Here is a 24,997-nt window from a genome sequence, read left to right as displayed (position 1 = left end):
GTATTGTCAATGCAAAAATTCCATCATTTTCAGTTGGGAAACTGATTTGGAAAGCTTTACTTTTGGTGACAGCTCCGCTTGGGGGAGTGTGCAACCCTTTTGCTCTGTTCGAAGGTGTTTCGCAAATAGATCGAGGTCCGATGGAGCCGATGGAAAAGATAGCTCCGCTTCGATTGAAATTGGAAAACTCTCAATGGAAGCTGAACTCTTAAACGTAGCCCGGTAATTGCCAGAAGCAACAATACGGCTTTGTCCACCTCCCTGCGCCAGTCATTTGCGCTGTGCAATGTTGCACATTGAAACCATCAGTTGTGCTTAGATTACCCCTGTTTCCCCAGTCGCTACTGCTAATTGCAACAACAATTGCAATGAACTAAACTGAATCCGAGCCGAGAGCAGAAATAGAAATGGGCAAAACAGCAACGGACAGCAGCATCTAGGCCACAAGTCGAACATATCGGAGGGAAGGGAGGATTTGAGGGGATAACAAGATGGGCGCTTTTACAAATTATAATCGTCATTTGTCATGGAGGCACTGCACTCGGCAAGGACTCGCCACTCGGACTCAGTCAGTCCTTCACCCAGTTTTTTTTTATTCCGTGTGCAGGGGGGTGGCGGAGTGGAGTGTTCCTTTCTGATTTTTATTGACATATTGAAATGACATTGGATTGGTCAGGGAGGGGGGGCAGGCGATGAAAAATTGCTCAATAAAGTGAATTAGCAATGCACTTAGGAGACGAAATGGGAACAATTAGTAGATCCGGCAGCGAGCAAAAATATCACAAAAATTAATCAACTTTTCCATTAAAAACTAACATTTCAGTGACAATCCAATGTGATAATTTGGGCCAGGATATATTTAAATGACAATGTTTGTTAAATATACACTAATAAAAAGAAGAAATAGTAAAAAATAATACATGACTATTAAATTTAAAAATTTATATTAGATTTTTAATACAAATACTTAATCATAAAACTTAATACAATGCATATTAAATTGCATGATTTAATATTAAAATAATTAAATTAATGTGCATTATATATATATTTTAAATTAAATGCTTAATTAGCTTAGCTTCTAAGCCTTATTAGCTGCTTAAATTGTTATGATGAATCGGCAATGAGGTAAATTTCAGTTTTCGGATACAAATATTACCTTGCTACAAGCTTTCTCTTCGTTACGCTCGCCGCCTGCAGCGAACTCCAAAGAGCTCCAGGCCTGGGCGACATTTTCGCATGGTATCGAGCAGGATTTCGCCGAAGGCGTAGCGCATGGTCATGGTCAGGTCCTCGATGTTTCCAATGTCGCAGTTGTCCATGAGCGGCCCGTTGGCCAGAATGGCCTGGCAGGCTGTTCCGGGCACCAATCGCTCATCGAATCTGGCCAGTGAGACGCAGAAACGCAGCTGCTGGCGCTCCATCAGCCAGGGGATCACCAAGTGCCAGTTGACCCGACTCCAGTCCAAATTGTCCCCAAAGCCAGCAAACAAAACCTCGTTCTCCAATTGCTCGGGATCAGAAAAGGGGGCGGCTTGAAGTTGGAAGCGATGGACACAACAGCTAACTAGGAGTAAAAGTTTAAGATTCAGGTGGCTCATTTTTAGAAATATATGGTTGAAATGTATTCAATAAATTCGCGTCTTTGCTCAAGCTTATTTGATTTTCGACTAAAACCCGTTCAAACATTCAAACAATTCTACGTGATATGTGCCCAGTTCTTCAAATGACAGTTCAAAGCTTTTTCCGTTGATTGCAACTGAGAGCGCACGAAATAAATGCTTCAGAAACTTATCAAATCATAAGTTTTGTCAAATTACGAACCTAATTGAATTTTATATTTTCCTACCACTTATACTATTTGCATGGCAAATTATGAATTTCGTTGTTATTCTTTTAATTAACTTTGAGTCAGCTTGCTACGTGAGTTTCCATTGCTTTCGACTGCAGCACGTGGCAATTAAGGCGGCAAACTTTTTATTTTTTACTTGACTATTTTTTGTAGTTTGCAGAGAAATTAAAATAGAAATAACGTCATTGTTTGCCGCAAATATTTGAGAGAAATAAGATGCTTAATATTCCCGTATAAATATATACATTTAAAAGCAAATATAAGACTAACCAATTTACTTATTTGATTTTGATATGTTATTTATTTTTATAAAATTAAAGTAAATAACAAATTTACCACTGAAATGCAATTTGTTTGATATACTAACCACCTTTGGTTGGACAGGTTAATTTTAATTTCTGAATATTTATAAATAGTAATAAATATTATTTATATAGAAAACATTAGAGGGCAAATAGAAAACTTACAATTTTACTAATTACGTATTTTGCAAGAAAAGCTAAATAAACTCTATAATTAATATATTATTTACACAATGCTACTAGAGTAAATACTTAATTTATTTGCCAAAATGAAATTTAGTTGATATACTAACAACCTAGCTGGAACATTTAAATGTTGATATTTAAAAACTGTGTAATTGTTAATAATTGAGCCGCTGCAAGCCAAGCAAACAAAAATATTTGCATACCCGACTGAAATAACGCATTTGGGCGACGCAGCTGTAAAACATTTGCATAGATATATACAAAATCCACCATAAATCCTCGCCGAAAAAGTCAAACTAATAAAAGTCATGGGAACGTGCATAGGTTGATTGGGGCTGCTGAATTTCGGTTAGTAATAGTGGAGGTAGCGCGGGGCATTTCCGATTAAATGTTGGGGAAAAAGGGGATTCACAGCTGTCGCCGCCACACAGCAAAACAAAAATACATAAAAAAGGAGCAAACGTGCGGCAAACAAACATTGAAATTATAATTTTTTAATCATAAAACATACACAGTGACTGCTACTAGAACTTTTTGGCCAGCGAGAAGTGGGCGTGGCCATGGCCCACTGTACTGGCGCTAGGGCCATTTGCCTATTTTTTGTTGCTTGGGTCCGGAAACAAATTACAGCAAACAATTTAAAAAATGTTTGCAAACAAACAGGAACCAAAAAGGAGCAACAAAAAGGGAATGACGGAAATGTTATCTAGGCAGCAAGACAACGAGCACAAAAGCGGATGTACAGTGCAAGGACTCTTGGCCAAATAATATTGTGGGTGATGGGAAAACGAAAAGAAGTTATTGTCGTTGAGTCAGTTCGTTTTATCATAACTGAAAACCAAGTACCGCCAAAGAACCCTCCGTTTCCCCAAGTATCTTATAATGACCAGTGACCACTGTACTTGCGGAAAGGCTTGACCAAACAGCAGTCGACCAAGATAACAGCCTGCATTGTTCGCAGAGCGGAGTTTCCCTGAGTTTTCCCGAGTTTCTTTGCCTGCTTTTAACCTTTTCGTTTCACTTAGTTAAGCAAAAATGAAATTTTTATTAGCAAAATGCATAAATGAATAGAAAATAGTTAAACAAACCGAACTTCGTTCAGGTGCACCTGTGTTTCCAGCATTTTTGCCACTTTCTCGTTTTAACTGAAGTCATCGGAAAAGCCGGGTTCGAGTTTAACCAGAACCTTGTGGACAAAGGATGTACCCAATTTGATTATTCCAGCCTGGGCCATATGTAAAATTATTTTAGGTGAACAATAAAGTGGCTTAGATAAAACGAATTTCAAAATATACCGATCGAATTCCATAAAGCTCAACTAACTTTGACCGAAAGAAGGCCAGGCCATTTTTAAAAGCTTTGCAATGATTTTGGCATTACAAAGTTTTATAACAAATGGACTCCCACACTCCACTCCACCAGGCCCAAACTTTTTGCGACATATCAATTAACAAATAATATAGAAGCTGCCAAACCGAAAAGCCCAAAGGGCAAAACTATCTAAAAACTTGCACATGGGAAACTTGTTTCGCCAAAGCAAATCAGAAAGTCATCATCAGCAGGGCGACAGGGAAATGGGAAATGGGAAAACGCAGGGAAATGGGAAACCCCATTTGCATTTCGGCCCGATGAAGAAGTACTACCGGAATGTTGAGACGGCAACTGAGAGCTGAGAACTGAGAGCTGAGAACTGAGAAAGGAGGCTAGACCATTCCTGACTCTGCGCACTTTAAAAGTAATTTATCTTTTTTGCGCCCCGTCCACTGGTCTGTATGCTACATGCAATTTGCATAAAACTTACTTGCCTTGGACCCTTTCGGCATTAAATCCACTTTGTCGCCATCTACTCGTACATCAAACTGGGTTGCTTTCGCAGTTGCCGCTGCTATTGCTCTTGCATCTTGCCTTGCTGTTAATTGCAGCTCAAGCGCTGCTGGCGAATAAGTTTTCAATACAGCGGCTTGGACAAATTCTTTTGTTTCATCACTTTCCTAATGACTGGCGTGTGTGTGTGAGTGTGCGGAAAATGTGTCAACGGCAGCTGCAAGTGGCTGGATATGGATGCATCAAAGCCAAGTTATTGTGTTCGGTAAATGTGTTAGGCGGCGACAGGATAGCAGGATGGTGGCAAGCAATGCCCAAAGTTTTTCCACAAATATAAGCGGCTTTTAAAGAAGGAGTTGTTTTAAAGTTTGGGGCGAACGATGCTGCTAAGAATGCCACTTAAACGCTATTTTAGCTTGGAGTAAACAAATATCCGGATAAACTACTCAAAAACCTGTATTTTAAAAATATGTAGAAGAATATGAGAGCCACAAGAGAGAAAAATATATTTTAAATATAAGGTGAACAACAAGGACAATTTAAATTAAAGACGTTGATTATTTCTATAAGTTTGGGTAAATTAAAAAAGTTCAATATGAAAAAGAGAAATTCAAAATTAAACTAAATTATTCATAAATTATTATTTAAAAAAAAATGCAACAATAGTTTCTAAAAGTATACAAACGTGTTGCCTAACACGAAATTTTTTATTAATTAATGCGAACTTTAGAGTGTTGCGTTTATTTATAATTCATTTTAGACAATAGCTAATATTTTTTTGATGGTCTCTTGGCCCTTGAAAATAAATTATGTTGGCTTCAAATATAAATATCCACCATTTGTTCAGCAGTTAAGATAAATTAATTGCTAATTTTCAATGCTCATTTAGGTATTTGTTAGGAAACAAAAACCATTTGCCAATTATAATAAAGCTAAGTGCTAACTCAACAAATGAGTACATTTTTAAGTGCCCACATATTTAATTTTGGGCGTCGACGGGAAGCAAGAAAATACACCTCATGCAGAAGTATTTGATTTTATATTTATAACATGTTGTCGAGGTGATGGCGCACATAATTAAACACAAATAGAACGCGATATAGCAAACACAATTACAAAACACAAATTCCACAAAAAAGTAAAACAATATACAGCCTAAATGGCGGCTGTGCCTGCAGTGTGCGATTTTCCCCGTTAATTATTTAAGGCCGGGAAAAACCCTCAGTCCAACCCCATTTCCCCTTCCCAGCTGTCGGCATATTTGTTTGCGTTCGTTGAACGCATTTTCAATTAACAGAAAAACACTCGGATGGCACAGGGACCGCCTGCCATTGGGCGCCCAACTTTGATTTGTTTAATTAAATTACACTCAGACAAAGGCCTTCAATCATTCACAGCTCTCCAATCACTCATTGGCTCAATCACGCGCTCAACTTCAACGGAAGTCAATATGCAGCTGCGTGAGCGAGTGTGTGGCTTGTGTGTGTGTGTTTGCGATTTAGAAATAACACTACTCACTTTACCACCCAATGCTAGTGTTGTCCATTGGGTACTTGCTTTCTGTACACCAAAAGAAATGAATATGTATTTGTGTAGGGCTTAAAATAAATGTAAGTGAGTGAGAGGTATCAATTTAGCATTTATTGATAATAAAGATCTTAATAAAGATTTTTACTACTCATGGAATCACATTAATATCTTAGATAAACTTCATTTATGTAGATTTTTTTTTATTTACTTACTACCAAAAATGTATAACATTTGTGCCATCACTAAAATAACAAATTTCAACAGGATTTATGTCAAAAATATTCATCTAAAAAAAACCATTGAGGGATAGTAAGAAGTTATAGAGGAGGTTATGAGGAGCTATAGAATTTATTTTACCTGCATTAATATATCAAAAGTGATACATTTTCAAATTTTGAAAAACACTAAAAAACTAGGATGCAGTTAAATTTTAAGTTTTCCGACGAAGAATCTGCTACTTGATATTTACAATAAAAATATTTGTATATTTCAGAAGTGGTACAAGTTGACAATTGTTCGCAAATAACAATTGTCCAAATCGGGACATATCGGGATACTACAAAATAGGTTAAATGTTTTTTTTTTTTTTTAAACGCTTTAATTTAAGTTTTTAACAAATTTTTTTCTTACATCTTGCTTTAAGCTTGTACTTTTGAATATGAAGATTTTGTGGACAAGTGTACTTTACCTTGAAGAAAGTGGTACTCATGCCATCACTGGCCCACTACTGGATATATGTAGTGTGCTCAAGTACAACTTATCCAAATGCAGTGCAAACCGTTCGCTGAAGTTTGTGTGTTCGCACGAATCAAGAGAGCTGCCTTGGAAATGGAAGTTGGATTGAATCGTTAATTAATGCATATGAACTGGAGAGGCGAGGTAAGGTAAGCACATGGAATGTGTGTTGTGCCCAATGAAAAGAACCTAAGAAAATAAAACAAGACAGGGAAAAACAGAACAAAGAGTATGCAAATTTATACACGCCTTCATTTAGGCATTTTTGCTTGCGCTTTTCTTTTTCCTTCTGGGAAAAATTGTTTTTGTGGATTTTGTTTACACATCCCAACTTGTCTGGGCTGCATTAAATTTAAGAGAGCAAAAAATCAACCCTTTTATCGCAAAAATAAATGTATTTTGTTAGTAAAAACAAATATAGGAAAAGAAGTAAATAGGGAAAACTTAATGCAAATTAAATGAGTAACGAATACAATCAAGCTGAATTTTATTTTATGTGTGTATTTTTCTCAACCATATTTGTAAAACTTTGCCAGCTCACGACTGTGTAATTTGAAACCATACATCCAAAAACAATTTAAAGAAAATCGAGTCGTTGAAAAGAACTAAGATGGAATGCATCGTGATCCTGTGAAAAATGTGCGAATAATAAATAGTCTTGCCCAGTCACATACATATGCTAAGAAAATTTATTTGGTGGTTATTTCCGTATATTCCAAACAATTTTTCAAATGTCAACAAAATGCGGAGAACTATAATAGTTTGCTATGTCACATTACAAGACGTTTAAAGTACATATCCAGCCACCCAAACCATTGGCAAAATTGATGATTTAAAATGTAGTGGCTACTTTTTTTTTTGTGAAACTGAAGATTTAAATAATATTTAGTAGTTTACAAATTTAGATGTTAGCTTGACGACCATCTTTCATATTTTTTTCGGTTAAACAAACCGCATTTTCCAGATACTAACTAACTGTTGACTAAACAACGTCGCAAAAAAAAACTAAACAAACCAAAAACTATTCACAGCTTATCGGCAAACAATAGACCATTGAATAAATATCAAAAGCAAATAGCCATAAATATATTTTGTTCGTCACCCCATTTCTGCCCGGTTTTTCAAATAATTTTTTTTTATTACATTTTCAACCGCTTTTCCACATGGCGGGAAAACATTTTGAGGCTGGAAACGGGGAATCATTTATGCCGCTTTAAAAGCCACAATCCGCCGGCCAGAAAGCCAGGGTTTGGGCCACATGGTTCGCGGTCGCTGGCAAATGGTGAATTCTACCACTGGTAAATGGTACCAGGGATTTGCAGCCGGGGACAACAATGGCAATACGATACATAACGTAATAATGGCAACGGTAACGTGTAGACTTTTACGACATAGAAAACGCGAAAGGCGCGAAGCTTTACGATGCCCGCATCATTTGATTTTATTGCCGAGCGATGGGGGAAAAAGCAGGCCAACATCCTCCGCGGTGGCAGGAGCAGACAGATCCGGATGATGGGTTTGCAGTCGTCCTTGAGCCAGTTGTTTCTGATTAATGCCATCCGACTTGAAGGATGCAGCGGAGCACGGCACGAAATGCAAATCACCCGGCGGAATAATCAAATCCAGAACAAGAACGAGAACGAGAACGAGTACGAAACTGAGCAAAACGCCACCAAAGTTGACGACGAACGGAAGCTGCTGCACAAAGGCACCGAACAACAACACACAATTGCAGGGCCCAAAGGCAAAGGACGAAACAAGGTGCAGGTGATCCCTTAACAGTACAACAAGCACCACCCATCGAAAAAGGGTGTGCAAGGCCAGCAAAATCAATTAATTTAAAAAATATATATCCATTCATTTGCTGACATTTTTCGCAGTTAGGCAGTCTGGCAGTCGACAACTAGCAGCCCGTAGAAATCAACAAATATTTGCATAACCTGTTCGTTCGTCCGTTATTTGCCTTGTTTTATTTCTGCTGTGACATTCCGCATTTATTGACATTTTCTATTTACCAGGCTCAGACAGTCTCGCCTTTTTGACAGTCTATTTCATAGGATATCTGTGCCATTGAACGCCGGATGGGAATTTGTTGGATTGTTGCATGTTTGCTGGCATGCGAGACATTGGCATGTGGCAAAGATTGCTCGAAATATATTGGAATCCCATCCGAAAAGTGCACAGACACGAAAGGATGTTTGTTTCCGCATGAGCAGAATAAGCGCTGTTGATTGAAGCTAACCACGTTGGATATAAACCTGCAAAAAACACAGCATCGAATTAAAAATCTGATAGCAATACACACAAGCTTACTATATTCAATCAATTGTTTCGATTGATTTCCACTAAATTATAAATTTGCATACCTGCTCCGTTCTTATATTCTATTTACCGCTTGGGTTGACTTAAAAAAACTCGATTGCATTGCCAAATAATAATAGTAAATGTTTTTATCAAACACTTAATCTTATGTCAAGTCTTTTCAAAAATTATACTCAATTGTAAGGAACTAAATATTGCATATCTTTTTTATACAAAAATAAAATTTGAATGGCTTTTCAAATATATTTGCAAAGCTTTTATATGAAAAAAAAAGTCATTTCAAATCCTATGTCAATCGGAGTTCCATCAACAACAGCAAATATTGCTATTGCTCAGCCTAAAAAAATTATAAGGATTGCTACATCATAACTCGATGTCTCAATCTTTTAAATTGGAATTAATGAAGACATAGTTTCCTTAGTATATATTTAAATGATTTTAATGAATGTGATTCGTTTCGTTATTTTTATCATATCATAATCCGTACAATAAACATAATACATAATAGTTATCTCTCCTGCACTAAATACAAAGTTATACATGGTGTTGAATATAGAATATTTATATGGTATATATATATCATTTCCGACTCGTTTATCTTTCTTCCATAAAACATATTGATTGGCTGCAAAACATATTGGCCAAAATAAGATGTTATCAAAAATTAAAAAACAAAATATGTGAGGGGACACAATTTTTAAAATAATTTGGCTTCTCTCATTCTTTTTAAGGTTAAACGAAATTTTTGGTTCACTGCCAATTGCTTTCCACGGCCCTCACAGAATAGACTTAGAGATTTGAAAACTTTCTTTCGCCGAAGAGCTATCCGAAATTTTGGGGGCAAAACTAAAGCAAACCGGGTGAAGGGCTCTAATTTATGGCAGCGGTCTTACCGCTGCTGCTGGTAGATAGGAATGTTGTTCTTGACAGCATCGTTCTGCATGTGATAGCCGGGCGCCCCAACTGGTGGCCCTCCAGCCATGGACATGGCGGCCATCTGCTGGTGCAGCTGACTAAACTGATCGAGATGTGGGAGCTGCTGCTGCTGCTGCTGATGTTGCGTCTGCTGTTGTTGATGCTGCTGCGGTGACATGAAGCTCTGTGGGTTGACGGCTGGCGATCCGTTCGGGGCATACAGATTTGGGCCAGGCTGGTATCCCTGTGGAGGCGGTGGCTGCTGATGCTGTGGCGACATGTAGGCGTGGGGAGCTGACGGCTGCTGCTGCTGCGGCTGTGGCTGTTGGATTTGTGGGACTGCGGGCGGAACTTGGGCGTACTGTGACTGCTGGTCAATGTGGTAGTTGTTCTGGGGATGCTGTGGTGGCTGCTGGGGATGCTGGTTGGTCACAGGAATGGGCTGAGCAGTGTAGATGGGCTGGGGCACGGGTGCAGCAACAGCGGGCTGTGTTAGATGCGGTGGCAGCGCTGAAATAGGAATTGGAAAAGTTCATTTTTATTCGGTAATTAAAAATGGTACAGCTTCATTTATTCTCTCTACTCACAATTCATCTGTGCAGCATGTCCATTCTGATACGGCAGTGGCACCGGCCCCTGCGGTTGTCCGAGATAGCCACCACCAGGAGCCTGCGATGGAGCTCCAGTGGGAGGATTTGATACGGGGCCAGGGCCATATGGCAGCGAGTGCATGCCATGCGGATAGTTTTGAGCCGGAGGAAAACCACCGGCTGCGGGATAACCTGGAGATCCGTAGAGAGCGGCACCCGGAAAGCCAGCCAGTCCAGGCATAAAGCCACCTGCAGCGGCGGCAAACTGTCCAGCCGCAACCCGATCGTCGCGCATCAGGGTATGGTAAAGATTGATGGCGTCCACAAGGTCGCTGGACAGCTGCGTCAACTGGGCGTGTTTGCGGTCCACACGCTCCAGCTCGGCATCGATCAGCGGGCCCATTTGATGGACTTCCTGCTCCAGCTGCAGCATCTCGTCGCTGTCCTGCGAGGGATCCTCAGGATTGGCCTCGTGCAGCAGATGCAGCAGCCGGTCGATCTTTGACTCGTCGATCTCCACCGGCTGGGCAGCGGCGGCGGCGGCTGCCGCTTCAGTCTTTTGCTGCAACGCCGCAGCAGAGTCCAACTCCCTTTGCCCGGCGGCGGCGGCGGCGGCCGTCTTGTGCTGCTGATTGATGTCCAGGCGTTCGGGATCGACGGACAGATCGGCAGTGACGAAGTTCGAGGGGAAGAGACCCTCGCCGCGCTGGTTGTAGCCCTTCCACCAATTGGGATCGCTGTCGTCCAGCACATGGATGATCTCGCCTGAGAAGAAAGTCAGTTCGTTCTCCTCCGCCGCCTCGAAATCGTACAGGGCGCGAACCTTTCTCGGCTCCGGAGCCGAAGTGGCATTCGCCTCGCTGCTGATGGCACTAGAGGTGGTGGCGCCGCCAAAAGAGGGATACAACGAGGGATAGGCACTGGCGGTGCCGGCACTTGCTCCACTCCCGGTCTTGGGACTGCTGCCCTTGTTCTCCTTCAGCGACAGTTCAATGGCCTTGGCGATGTCGTCCTCCTCCTGCTGGCTGCTGACCACATTCGGATCCTTGGGCAGGGCGGCGGCCTTCTCGGCCACCGTCTTGGTGGCCTTATCGCCCAGATTCTTGAAGTCGTAGCCCTCTTGGCGCAACTGGGCGTAGAGGGCGGGTATCAAGTCCAGTTCGCGATCGTTCTTGTAGTCGTTATCAGCCCAGTTCTTTAGCACTTGTCGCATTTTCTGCGGACCATAGAAGAGGCTTTAGGAAACGGAGGAAATGGGGATAGCTACCGGATACTTACCAACGAAACCTTGGGCTGCGCCTTGGCCAGCAGTCGCCGGAACTCGGTCTCAAAGTCCCGCGAAGCCACCTCCAAGTGGAGCGGTTTTCCGCAGTTGTTGGACAAAGCGTCCAGCAGTGTGATCGCCTGCATTACCACATGGGGATCGGTGTGGCCCATGCGACGCATCACCGCCTTGAGGCAATCCTTGGCCTGGCGAGGATTCGTGGTCACCTTGTCGCAGACATCCAGGATCAGCGACCAGTTGTCGTTGGTGTTGGTCTCGCTGGTGGCCTTTTCTATTGTGTTAGAAACAAAGGAACCACATTAGCTTATCAGTAGACCAGAAATCCTGTTCTGACTCATGCCCAAATACAGATAAGGCAGTTTAAAAATTGATTGCAATAATAAAATAAAATCAATACAACTTGGCAACGCGCTAAATTGCATTAAAAGGGTGGGTGGCTGAAGGGAAGAGGGTGGATTTGTGCTACGTCACTCAAGGTCAGCGACTGCCAGCCGAAAACTCCAATAAGAAGTTCAACGAACGACGCAGAGCTGCGCACAGCATCTCACATGACTTTCTTTGTTGTCTGGCTAATTGGGATTGCGTTCTCTATGCCCAAAAGGGGTGATGTGAAGGGGTTGAAAACAGATAAATATGGAAAACTATGAAATGCAGCGGTCGGTGGTGCAGTCCAATTGGAATTGCGTCTCCTCCAATCAGCCCAACCTCCCGCTTGTCGACAGACTCACCCACGTCGGCGTCGAATGGCGACGACTGCCCAAAGATTCCCATTTTGATGACCAAACGATCGCTCAGCTATCTGCCAACAATGTGCGATGCCCCGGGGTCAACACAAACCAAATCAGTCCAATCTTTGTCTGGTTTCCCTTATTGTTTTCCCTGGGCAATCGATTTTCGGTGCGTCACGGTGGCTTAAGTACGACTTTTGCGTTGCTTTCGCCGGCGGAACCCTTCTGCGCCTTTTCTCAATGGCTTGCGGGCTGTTAAATCTATTCGACTTAGTTTAAAGCTGCCAAAAAGCGCTTACAAATTCGCTTAATTTAGGTTTATTGTGTAAAAAAGTGACTAATGGCGAGTGTGACCAGCTCCAAGAAGACGCAAAACGCCGAGCGATTTGGTTGCATAAAAGTATCGATACCTTGGCTAGAGGTATTCGTGACTTACAAATATATGTGACTATATATGACTATATGACTAAAGCACAAACATTATTTCGAATGGAATACATTTTATGAAAAATAATCTTTTTATTATAGTGGCATGTAATAAATGGCTGTATATATATATTTATTTTACTACACAACTTTTAAATAATTCAGTGTGTCGCTACACACATTAATAAAAAATTGTTTTTTTGAAGTTAAATGGACGTGATTTAATAAATTAAACATAAAGTATATAAAACTGAAATATATTCAAGCCAGTAACCGGTATACTCACATTTTAATATCTACTCCAAATGGGGGGGCTTGTTTATTTTCATGGTGTCTGATTTTTATACAGCAAATAAAATTATTATGGCTGTTTTTAAACGAACATCACAGTAGTCATATACAAATAGGATTACGAAATATATCAATTTTACCATTTAACAGTTTTACAAAGCTGTATTTGTACGGTAACAAAAATACAGTGACTTTACCGTTTCGGGAACAAGCCACTGTTCTGGTGAAAATTCACAGAATAAGTCGTTTGTAGCATGCGGTCACTCTAATCTGAGCATTCGAAAAAAACGCGCAAATAGAAGGGACGCCAAAGGGAAATAAAGTACAAAAACAGGATTTTATTAGATTTCATTGCATTTGAGTTGATAACCCAGCGCCATGACGCTCTCCCGCACAAAGCACGCCAACCGCACCCACCTGCCACACCTGCTGGCTAAGGTGCCCGAGGAGCACCAGGAGCCGATCAAGAATATGTGCCTCCAGATGATGTCCCACAGCGCCTACGGCCAACCGTGAGTAAAGCTGCTAAAATAGAAAGTCCCTTACTCAAATTGGTTTAATTAGGTACGATTGGAGTGCCCGCGACTTCGATATGGGCGCCCACTTGGGACGCGGAAAATTCGGACGTGTTTATCTGGCCCGGGAACGCCACTCGCATTACTTGGTGGCCATGAAGGTCATGTTCAAGGAGGAGCTCCGCAAGGGCTGTGTGCAGCGGCAGGTCCTTCGCGAGATCGAGATCCAGTCGCGGCTGAAACATCCGCACATCTTGCGTCTGCTCACCTGGTTCCACGATGAATCCCGCATCTACTTGGCCCTGGAGATCGCCTCCGAGGGCGAACTGTTCAAGCACCTGCGCGGAGCACCCAATCACCGGTTCGACGAACCGCGGGCTGCCAAATACACCTACCAGGTGGCAAATGCCCTTAACTACTGCCATCTGAACAACGTCATCCATCGGGATCTGAAGCCGGAGAACATCCTGCTGACCAGCACCGACGATCTGAAGCTGGCCGACTTTGGTTGGTCAGCGCACACGCCCAACAACAAGCGGAGGACACTGTGCGGCACATTGGACTACCTGCCGCCGGAGATGGTGGACGGCAACTCATACGATGACTCCGTGGACCAGTGGTGCCTGGGCATCCTGTGCTATGAGTTCGTCGTCGGCTGTCCGCCCTTCGAGTCGAACAGTACGGAGAGCACTTACAGCAAGATCAGGCGCATGGAGATCTCCTATCCATCGTATTTGTCCAAGGGCTGCAAGGAGCTTATTGGCGGGGTAAGATAATGGGAGTCCTTGACGCATTATCCGTTTATTTATATTATTTAAACCATTGCAGCTTCTCCGCAAGCAGAGCAATGGCCGAATCACCTTGGTGGATGTGATGACGCACTCGTGGGTCAAGGAGGGAATGGCCTTAAGGGAGATGCAGCTCAAGAAAGTTGAACGTGGCAAGGAGAACACGGCCAAGAATTGATTGCTTCTGAGCTTGCATTTTTTAACGACATTTTAACAATTTTACTATTATGTTTAATAAACGGTTTAAGAGATTAAAATATGTTTTGTTTGCAGTTGGGTACAATTTTTTTTAGGAAGTAATTCTAATAAAATTGCCTTGAAATTTTCTACAATTCTCAAAAGAAGTTTAGTATTAGCTTCTATTTACAATAAATGTTCAATAGATATTAAATAAAAATCTAAACAAGTATAATAAATACATTTTTTTGCCAAACCTTAAATTAAGCGATTATAGTTAGGGACAATCTAATTTAGATGTTTTATTCTGGCTTCAATATGCAGCTATAGTTTAACCCCCTTTTTAATCTATAGTGCTACGCTCATGGGCGATAGGGATTTCATTTAGTGGGCAGTGAAACATTTTCGCGCTTCCTGCGAACGGTCACACTAAATAAATAAATGACAATTTCAAGCGTAAAATAAACCCTAAAAAGTCGATGAAACGCTCGATTTGTAAATTGTGCGTCCACCAGTGAGTGGGCAAAGTGCGGCAGCCGACGCAACCGCCCCCAGGAGCCCCAGATTCCGCCCAGAAGTGGTCCGCGGGCCGCCAGACGAGCCGAGGGAATACAGCAACAATTGTTATTTTTCGCCCTCCGATTTTGCAGTGGGAGGGGGCTACGGACATCAGCCCCTTCGGTTTCTAATTGAATTAAAATCGAAAAGAAAGGGGCAGAGGCAATAGCACCCCGCTCCATTCCAAACAGTGCAATACAAGGCAGCGGAGCAATGGTCTTCATCCGGGATCCGTGTGGTGTTGCCTGCCTGGTGGTCACCTACGGAGCAGTTCTGTACGCGGACTATGTGGTCATCCGCTGGATTATACTGACCACGATGCCGGGCAGGTGAGTAATCTTATTGTTAACCCCGAAAAGAAGGTGATCCAACGATTTGAGATGCTCTATTTTGTAGCCTCTGGATGTCCTTCCACGTGGTGCTCTTCAACACCGTCGTCTTCCTGCTGGGCATGTCCCATTCGAAGGCCGTGTTCTCCGATCCGGGCACCGTGCCCCTGCCCGTCAACCGCCTGGATTTCTCTGACCTGCACACCACCAGCAAGAACAATCCGCCGCCCGGAAATGGCCACAGCAGCGAGTGGACCGTGTGCACCCGCTGCGAAACGTACAGGCCGCCGCGGGCCCATCACTGTCGCATCTGCAAGCGGTGCATCCGTCGCATGGACCACCACTGTCCCTGGATCAACAACTGTGTGGGCGAGCGCAACCAGAAGTACTTCCTGCAGTTCCTCATCTACGTGGCCCTGCTCTCGCTCTACTCCATCGCCCTCATTGTCGGCTCGTGGGTGTGGCCCTGCGAGGAGTGCAACCAGAACGTGATCGAAACCCAGTTGCGAATGTAAGTCCACGGGGGAGCAGGTGCATTGCATTAACAATAGGAAAACCTGCGGCCTTATTTGGGGTGCACTGATCCGCATGCAAACTATTTGGTTGAAAGCTGGTTAGGAATTCTTTGTTGGCTTACTTAAAACATTGACTCACCAATATCTTTCTTGAGTCATTACTTTTGAAGCTAACATCATTAAGAGTATTACTTAAAAGATTCATTTACAATAGCAATTTTGATCTTTAGTATAAATTGATTATGAACAATATTATTATAACACTATTGAATTCACAGAGCAATTTGTTATTTAATTTATTATTAAATATCCTAACACAAGTACAGATTTATATTTATTGCGCTCGTCAAAATGACGTCAAAGAAGTTCAAACTAATAATTTAGGCATCTTAATTTGACTAAAATATTAACAGTATAAAATATTACAATTTAAGTGAAGGGTTCATTTCGGATTATAAAGAAAGCAAAAGTTTGACATATTATATTAATTTTAAATAAGTTTCCAGAAAGTTTGAAGAAATTCGTTTACTTTAGATTGGTTTTTAGAGTATGAGGCAGATTTTATAGTAAAGTATTGTGTTCTTTGCGATTGCGCTTTTCATTTAAAAATTGGACTATAAAGCTTTAGTTTCATTTCGAAATAACGATCAAAGAGCAGAAATTTTGACATATAAATTCTATAACGTATTCAATAAACTTAGTAAGTAAATTCCCATTAAAAATATACTGAATCTGATAAAAATTTAAATTTAAATGTGCTCTATAGTATTATACACTGTTAGTATAATATTGATACAATTGACAATACGCTGACGTGGTGCCAATTTAAATGCCAGGTAATTGTGGCCTTACTAGGCGACTAATTTATGCCTTCCCACTCATACCTCCAATACAAAATGTTATTTTAATTGAGCTCTTGGGGTTGGAATTATAATTGGGAAAAACCCTTGAAGGATAAGAACTTTTTAAAGGAGCTCAAGGCATTTTAGTACATTTTCTTCAATAGTACGATGTTAAACACCTGTTATCCCATTTCCCTTTCAGGATTCACTCGGTTATCCTGTTGCTGGTGTCGGCGCTGTTCGGCCTGTTTGTGACGGCCATCATGGTGGACCAGCTGCATGCGATTCTGTACGACGAGACGGCCGTGGAGGCGATACAGCAGAAGGGCACCTACCGGCCCAATCGGCGCAAGTACCAGCTCCTGGCGGACGTCTTCGGACGCGGACATCCGGGGCTCTGGCTGCTGCCCTGCACCAGTCTGAACCACTCGTCGCGCTACCACGATACGCCTCTGCTGAGCCACGAGGTCTAGGACCCGGACATATTCTTTATATTTTGCCCTTGTGTTTATTGTGCGGCCAAGGCGGCCCGAGAGTGTTTTTAGTTTTTAATTATTGTGTGATTTGTTTTAATCCGCCTTTAGTCCACCCCCAGCCCCACCCACAGGCAGTAGTCACATTGATTCGTATTTCGTATTGTGTATTATATGCAGATTCCAACTTAATTTATACTTTAGTTTATAATCGTTTGAAATTATAAATATAAAGGAAGCGGAGGAGCGTACTCAAATGAAGCAGGATATTTTATAAGGAACTTTAGAAATGCATGCTTAGATCATTTGTACACCGATATATGAATGAACACCAATGAAATCTTCGGCCATCCGGGATATTTTTTACCAGTATCCAATTAAGCAGCACATTCTGATTTGAGACGCGAACAAATCTCAATTGTATACAATACTAAATAGCTATGTACCGAGCTAGGGTATAAGTCCTTATAAAAGCATTTACGCGATATTTACCCCAAGATAGACGCATATACCAAAAAATAAGAGAAAAAACCCACACAACACATAAAATACTGTGCAGCAAAAGTATTCGTATTAATTTTAATCACCTTTTAGTTGTAGTTTATTGTTCTTTTGACATTTACGACCATCGACCAGCACTAACAAGCACTTTGAATGTAACACCATCATCCGCAGTTCGTGTTCCCAATAAAGCTATCCGATATGCATAAGTAATCAATCGAGTTCGTTTCCCAGACCCTCCACGCTCAAACTGAGCTGTTCGAGCGCCTGCTTGGCCACCACACAGAGCACTCCCTCCTGCGAGCTCTTGTCCTCGAACTCCAGGATCTCCACGCACTCCTTCAGCAGATCGATGGCATCGACGAGCCGGCCCCGCAGTTCTCCGCCCTTCAGACGGCCGGCTATGAAGCCACTCTTGGCCAGGAGCACCAGCGGCACATGCAGCTCGTAGAGATTCATCGCCCGCGTTCGACTCAGTCCCGGCTCGAAGGTATTCAGCACTCGCAACACCTGGCGGCACAGCTCCGCCTTGCGCTCCAGCTGGTGATCCGGCAGCTGGACCATTTCGTAGCCCGGCACCCGTCCGTACATCTCGATGAGCAGCTGGCGCAGCCCCGTGGCGATGAAGTGCATCGGATGGATCAGGGATTTGTACTTGCGCAGCAGTCGTTCCACTTCCTCCAATCGCTTGGCCCCCATCGCCAGGGCTTGCACAGCATTCACCTCGGTTTGCAGCGATTGCAGCATCGTTTGTCCCTCCGAGCTGCTGGTGACGGATCCACAGCTGCCGCAGTTCCAACTGCTGTCTGGATCTGTTGGTTGAAGATTGGACTTGATAAGGTACGATGCATTTACTTGTGGAATATTCGACTTTACCCGTTGGCTGCCTGGGCACTTGGTTTCCCTCTGCGCACTGACCACACTTCAGGCTGGAAAAGTGTGTGCCCAGTTCGGTGGGATCCAGGCAGCGATCGCACTTGCAGTCGAAGAACTTGCCCTGCTTCAGGTGCCTCTGCCTCTGGGCAGTGCCATCCAGGGTGTACGTGTAGCTGTGATGCAGAGGCTGGCCCTCCTCCAAGTCCACCATGGCACGCAGGCGGATTCTACGGGACAGAAAATGAGAAAAAAAACACAACTAGTAGAATGCTCGATTTAAATAATATGGATATTTGATATAAGCGGAACCCCAAATAATAGTTTTAAGCCTAAAAAAACGTTCTTTTTACAGCAAATTCAAAAAAACATATTAAATTTAAATGATAAAAATCAAAAATATTTATTAAAATTTTAATTTTTATATTCAAATTGAAGTTAAATAATAATATTATTGATTTCATCATTTAAATTGATTTATAATTATAAATAAAATATTTCTTTTTTTCTAAAGTCCCTAGATATGACTTTCAAATATACGGAAAAACAATAATGTTTAAAATTATTTATAGAGAAAGGTATTTGTTTTCTTATGAAAATAATTCAAGAAACTTAAAAATGATTTAGCTTATTTGTATGAATTAAAATGCAAGATTAGAAATTTGATTCACATTGATAGAAGAACAGTGGAATATAACTCAAAGCAAATGGAGGAAGGGATTTCATAATTCATAGGATAAAAAAAAATACTTAAAGAAATTAAAATATGTTTGGCATTGTCATAGCTCAAAAAAATATACAAAGAGTCGAGTAAATATTCTTTTTATTGAATCATAAAACAAAGTATTAAAGCAATGCACAAAAATTGCATAGGGTTGATTTTGATATCAGTTACTTATGAATACACTAAAACTGAATACCTTTGCATTTTATTTACAAGGTAATTAAATTAAAGCAACGTATTAAATAAAATAAACTGAAATAAAATTAAATATATAGATTGACTTGAAGTTATTGCGACCAATTGCTAGTTTAAGTTAGTTTTTAATCTTTGCTGTTGAGTATTGAAAATGAGTAAAATGAGATTTGTATTTGAGGCAAGTCTTCTTTGAAGTATCGAAAATAATATATCTATCTTGGCTCTTTGTCCACTTACTTGTAGCCCTCGCTGGGATAGATGCTCCTGCATGTGTTTGGCACGCAGCTGTGGGCCAGGATTCCGGTGTAGGGGAAGAGACACCTCAGGGGATAGCCCTTGGGGCTCCTGGCCTCGAAGGCGTTCACCTCCAGCACACCCACCACCTGCATGATCAGCTCCTCGCTGAAACGGGAGGCCAGTTTGCAGGGACCCCGCAAGTACTGGGCAATGTTGACCCGATCCGCATGCCACACATCCGAGTCCTTCTTCCGCTCCTCCTCGTGATGCTCCATCGGGGCCACCTCACTGTCCCATCGCCCGGGATTCGCCTCCTTGGCCAGCAGAACTCTGGAATTTAAAATCACATATTGTTAGCAAAAAGAGAACTATATAAATATATATAAATTAAACACAAATCAATTTACAAATTTAATATATAATTTGAATTATAACAATTTTAAGAAAAATCCCATATATATTAGATATTATAAGCTGAAATTATATGATTATAATATGGAAAGATATCAAAATAACAATTTGAGTACTTTTAAAAGACCCAAAATCTTTTTATCAAGTAATTTTTAATATAGGGAAAATGAAAAACCATTTGGAAAAAATAATAAATAAATAAATATCTCATAAAAAATAAATAGTTTAACCTTTAACAGGAAAGCAACTCTTAATCGACGCACAAATAACAAAATATAATATATTTTATATATATAATAAATTCGAAAACGTTCATCAAAGATTTCATATATGCAATAAATTAAAACTTAAAAATTGATATAATGATAAGTAAAATATAAAGATACCAAAATAACAATTTACACGCTTTTAGAAATAAATAAAATCTTTCTATCAATAGGGGAATTTCATGTAAGATTTAAATCACAACCGAACTGAGAATGTTGAGAGATTACTATGACACCCCCGAAAAATGCGACTGGTGGCCGGATCAGTTTGTTTAATGCCTGGGTCTATTTTCGTTCCTCTCGCTGGGCTTCTGACCTGAGCGGCATGATGCAGTCCAGCTGGGGACAATGGCTGCTCCCACGGGGCAGCGGGAAGAACCGAGCCCGTGCATCCCGCAGCAGTCGACACTCCAGCTGAAAGTGGTGGTTATCCTCGTTAGGGGAGCACTCCGCACAAAGCGGCCAGCCGCATTCGCCGCAGAGCTCCTCCTCCGGATCGGGATCGAGCTCATAGCATCCCAGGCACACCACTGGTCCATTGCACTTGGGTCCCACGGCGAAGGGCAGCTCCTCGATCAGCAGGTCGTGGCCCAGAGTGGCTCCCTTGGCCACCAGATAGCGTCCGCAGACCGGACTCCATTGAATCGCCGTCCGATTCACCGACAGCGTTGCCCGCGATGTCATTTCACTGACTGACTTCGGCCCACCGAACACAGATCATGGGCAAACCTCAGAGATATGGCATCATCTCAGTATATATCCACTTTTGCCTAGCTTTGCCTCTCAAACATAAAGCATCATATTTGTGGGGCACAGTGGTTGCAGCGAAAAGTTGGGTGACTTTGAACAAACTATTCTCAATGAATTGCTTTTCAGTAGCACTCATTTCCAACATTTATTTATAAGAAATTTCTCTTATATTCTTTATAAATAGTCAATAACAAATAATTGGAAAGCCAGGCACCTTCTAGTTTTTAGTTTTGTTGGTCCACCCTAATACTCATATCTTACTTGCTTGTTCTTTATTTATTTACTATGTACCAAAGTGTATGTATATTAAAATATGCGGTGGACTAAAAGAGTACACTAATACAAATTATACCTCACAGTGTTTACGTTTTATGTTTGCCATGAAACCACTACGACCATATAAAAACAAGCATACTAGCATGGATAATAGTAGGACATAATAGTATATATATCAACATTTACAAAAAAAATATTTTCATAATTCCTATGCTTTTAACGTCATATTAAACTAAAAATATAAAATGTTTAAATGTAACATTGTTTTTCAAAACATAAACATACTTTAAATGAACTAAGAACAAGGTACTGGAATTATAAACATATCAAATTGGTTCATCCGATAGAAAATTATAGATTTTCCTGCAATAGGAAAATAACTTTTTTAAAAACTAAACAGCCCACGGGGCTTAATCAGTGCCGAAAACATTTATTTCGAAATCAAAATATTTGTATTGCTTTACATTTAATTTCAAAACTACGAAAGGGCACGGTCAAACGTTTTTGAAGTAAAAAAATTAAACATGTGTGATTTGTATATTTTTCATTTTTAAATTTTCAAAAATTAAATTACTTATTCTAATGTTGAATTTACTCAGTTATTAAATACCTAAAAATAAGAATGCTAATTATTCGACATGTACCTATTTAAAAAAAAAACAATTTGAAATACAAACACATACAAATGTTATTAAAGGGTTAAGTAGCATTGAGTTTTGATTGGAACTATTTAACCAAGAATTATAAATAAATAAAGACACATTCCAAATATTTGGTCCACTGTAATCTACACTTCGTTGTTGATCAACCGCCTACTTTGACGTCGTTGGAATGAGTTTTCGTTATATGCCGGCTCGTATGCTTTCTCCGAGAAATCAGAGAAATGGGCCGCGGCTGCCAAAACTAATATTCTGACAGGCTCCCCAGTTTCCCCGGTTCCCGCAGCACCCGCAGCACCCGCATCCCCCCGCTGGAGTCCCGCCGCACTAACCTCAATGGTGTTATGCAATCTAGTTGCGGGCAGACGCCGTCATCGCTCACATTCCCGGCGAAAGTGACACGTGCGGCGGAGAAGACCTGGCACTCTCCGCCGTGATCGGTGGCGTCACCCTCGTCCGCACACGATCCGCACAGCGGCCAGTCGCAGAGTTCGCAGCGGTCCAGCGATTCGCCGTCCTCTCCGAACTGCAGAAATTGGTAGCATCCGAGGCAGACGATTCCGCTGTCGCGTTTCGGCCCTCGGGCAAAGGGCAGCTCCTCCAGGACCAACTCACCCCGCTCCACGGAGGACGCGGTGGCCAAACAGCGGCCCAGGACGCCGTCCTCCTCCAGACGGGCCTTCAACATGCTGTCGCCGCACGAGAAATGCTCTCGCCCAGAATCGAGCCCATTTGATGCGGTTGAGTGGCAGTGGCTGCCCTGCAAGAGTGCAAGCGATTTCTATAAATAAAATGTATCAAAAGCACTTGACTTTAGTTAGAAATCATTCTTATTAAATAAAAGTGTTTACTTTTATCTTATCTATTGAAAAGATTTTCCTACGCCCTTACTCTTATTCAAAATCAGTTAAAAACTATTGCTTAATCAACTATAAACGAGACACAAGATACATACATAGATCATTTTCACACTCATCACTAGCTAAACTAAACCGAAATTCGATTAAATGGTGAAAAATAAAAGGGAAAAAACAATGGGATTGCTAAATTTTTAAAATTAAATTAGCAATAAAGTGATTTATTTATCTATCTTAGTGAGTGTTATTCCGATAATTTATCTGTTTTCCATAATCATTTATTTTTTATATTTTAATATACAAATTTATTTGTATCTAATTAATAAGTGTTATTTTAAGGCTTAATAAATGGGATTAAATATGTTTGCACCATAACCATTTTTAGCTAAAATAGATTAAAATTGATTATGTAAGTGACGTATTACCAAATACTCCAGACATCAAGCCTAACACCCAACCTGTATATCCCGAGATACCCATTACTTCATTTGTCAAACATAACACCCAGCCTGTATATCCCGAGATACCCATTAATTCATTTGTCAAACATAACATTTCAGAGCCTACTATAGGAGTTATTCAAATTAATCAGACATAAACATTTCCCGTTAGACATAAACATTTCCCACGCCTGTTATCAACAGTCCCCTTATTATAAACATTTCACACGCCTTTACCGACGACAGCAGACATAAACTTTTAAACAAAGGGTCCAGCATGAGAACCCATTCATCAGCATAAAAGCTTTGACCAATCCAAATTTAATAAACAAAAGATGCAGCCTGACAACCCACCCATCAGGCCACTAATTCGACCAATCCAAATCTTCTGATCGAAGTCCACTTTCGCTGCTAGCGTCGCTGTCACCGATAAAAGCCATAGTTATAAGAATAATGCAATTGTAAAGACAGTTCAATTTTGGGAATCTAACTATTAAGACATTACCAATAAAACTCCACTGTATATTAAAATAAAAATCGCTTTTTTTTAATATATCGCACAGTGAAAAATCTAATTGGCGCAGCCGGTAGGATACAAGTAATATCCTCGCGAGTGACTACCTAAAAAGGACTTCAAAAATCACTTCGTGAAAATAAATTTATTTGTATCCGCAAAACGAACTTACTTAAATATTGTGAAAATAAAACAACAACATTAGTCAAATCACGAATGAGGATTTCTAATGTCTAAATTCAGCGATAATAAATCTAATAATTGATATATTTCGTGTAAACAAAATTTAAAAAAAAAAAAAAAAATTTTTAATAAACTGTAAAAATGGAAATGCCATCAACATCAACAGCAGCCGCAGCCACAGCCGCAAAAGCAACACAAATTCTTACAGACGTGGCCATGAACCATTTTCTTCTGCAACTTAAGCAGATAAACAAATTTAATGGAGACCCACTCTACTTGGCTCTCTTCATAAAGGAAGTTGATGAACTAGTGTACCATTATCCTACAACATCAGAAGCCCAACATCAAATTATACAAGCAGCCATCCGAAACCTTCTAATAGGACGAGCCCGAACATTGTTGATGAGAAATATACCACAGGACTGGAAGGAATTAAGGACTTTACTTATCAGCGAATACAACAGCGCAACACCTCCACATCGGATGATTATGGAATTACGTGAGACTAAATATAAAAATAATTTACGTAGATTTGTCGAAGAATTAGAAGAACAAACAAGTAGAATATGTTGTAAACTCAGCTTAGATAACAATCCATCAAACACGGTTTTAGTTTCAAGAACTTTGAATGATACATTAGCTGAAGTGATTCGTGAAAAATTGCCAGTTCAAACATACATTACGTTGAGCAAATTTGACATATCAACTCCTCTCAAATTAAAACAAGCTGCCCAAGCTGTAGGATTGTTTGTAGATAAACCTTTAAATACCCGCTCGTATACATCCCAAAACTCTAATGATGACGACGAATATCAATACTTTAGATCAGCAAGAAACTTTAACCCAAATAATCAGTCAGATAATATTCAAAGAGAAAAAATCCAAAATAATAACTACCAAAATCGATATAACAACAATCAACAGAGAC

General features: G+C 40.8%; 5 protein-coding genes and 1 pseudogene across 6 annotated transcripts; 3 read left to right on the top strand and 3 right to left on the bottom strand.

Moving 5' to 3' along the window:
* Positions 1-1,064: 1,064 nt before the first annotated feature.
* On the bottom strand, positions 1,065-1,681 carry LOC108134485. The gene has a single exon (XM_017254804.1). It carries the CDS (start codon positions 1,599-1,601, stop codon positions 1,182-1,184), a length of 420 nt encoding a protein of 139 aa, XP_017110293.1. The 5' UTR covers positions 1,602-1,681; the 3' UTR covers positions 1,065-1,181.
* Positions 1,682-7,777: 6,096 nt separating this feature from the next.
* On the top strand, positions 7,778-8,263 carry LOC108150741 (annotated as a pseudogene).
* A 109-nt stretch (positions 8,264-8,372) lies between these two features.
* LOC108134528 (signal transducing adapter molecule 1) lies at positions 8,373-12,620 on the bottom strand. Its single transcript, XM_017254872.2, has 4 exons — positions 12,270-12,620; positions 11,535-11,812; positions 10,254-11,472; positions 8,373-10,176 (listed from the first exon to the last, which is right to left on the bottom strand). Exons 1-4 carry the CDS (start codon positions 12,310-12,312, stop codon positions 9,641-9,643), a joined length of 2,076 nt encoding a protein of 691 aa, XP_017110361.1. The 5' UTR covers positions 12,313-12,620; the 3' UTR covers positions 8,373-9,640.
* A 605-nt stretch (positions 12,621-13,225) lies between these two features.
* LOC108134473 (aurora kinase B) lies at positions 13,226-14,546 on the top strand. Its single transcript, XM_017254786.2, has 3 exons — positions 13,226-13,498; positions 13,551-14,268; positions 14,330-14,546. The coding sequence occupies exons 1-3, from the start codon at positions 13,365-13,367 to the stop codon at positions 14,465-14,467; spliced, it is 990 nt and encodes a 329-aa protein (XP_017110275.1). The 5' UTR covers positions 13,226-13,364; the 3' UTR covers positions 14,468-14,546.
* A 327-nt stretch (positions 14,547-14,873) lies between these two features.
* Positions 14,874-17,897, top strand: LOC108134527 (palmitoyltransferase ZDHHC3). The gene is made up of 3 exons (XM_017254871.2): positions 14,874-15,353; positions 15,421-15,864; positions 16,913-17,897. The coding sequence occupies exons 1-3, from the start codon at positions 15,238-15,240 to the stop codon at positions 17,181-17,183; spliced, it is 831 nt and encodes a 276-aa protein (XP_017110360.1). The 5' UTR covers positions 14,874-15,237; the 3' UTR covers positions 17,184-17,897.
* On the bottom strand, positions 17,733-22,838 carry LOC108134526 (SET domain-containing protein SmydA-8). 2 transcript variants are annotated; one of them, XM_017254870.2, is made up of 4 exons: positions 22,408-22,838; positions 19,714-20,043; positions 18,561-18,787; positions 17,733-18,496 (listed from the first exon to the last, which is right to left on the bottom strand). In XM_017254870.2, the coding sequence occupies exons 1-4, from the start codon at positions 22,761-22,763 to the stop codon at positions 17,898-17,900; spliced, it is 1,512 nt and encodes a 503-aa protein (XP_017110359.1). In that variant the 5' UTR covers positions 22,764-22,838; the 3' UTR covers positions 17,733-17,897. The 2 variants fall into 2 exon arrangements, with proteins under 2 accessions (XP_017110359.1, XP_017110358.1); XM_017254869.2 differs by lacking the exon at positions 22,408-22,838 and adding an exon at positions 20,707-21,100.
* Positions 22,839-24,997: the final 2,159 nt, after the last annotated feature.

The sequence above is a fragment of the Drosophila elegans genome, unplaced genomic scaffold (assembly GCF_018152505.1).
Source record: "Drosophila elegans isolate 14027-0461.03 unplaced genomic scaffold, ASM1815250v1 contig_814, whole genome shotgun sequence".
NCBI classification, from domain to species: domain Eukaryota; kingdom Metazoa; phylum Arthropoda; class Insecta; order Diptera; family Drosophilidae; genus Drosophila; species Drosophila elegans.
This window is presented reverse-complemented; position numbering and strand designations above follow the sequence as displayed.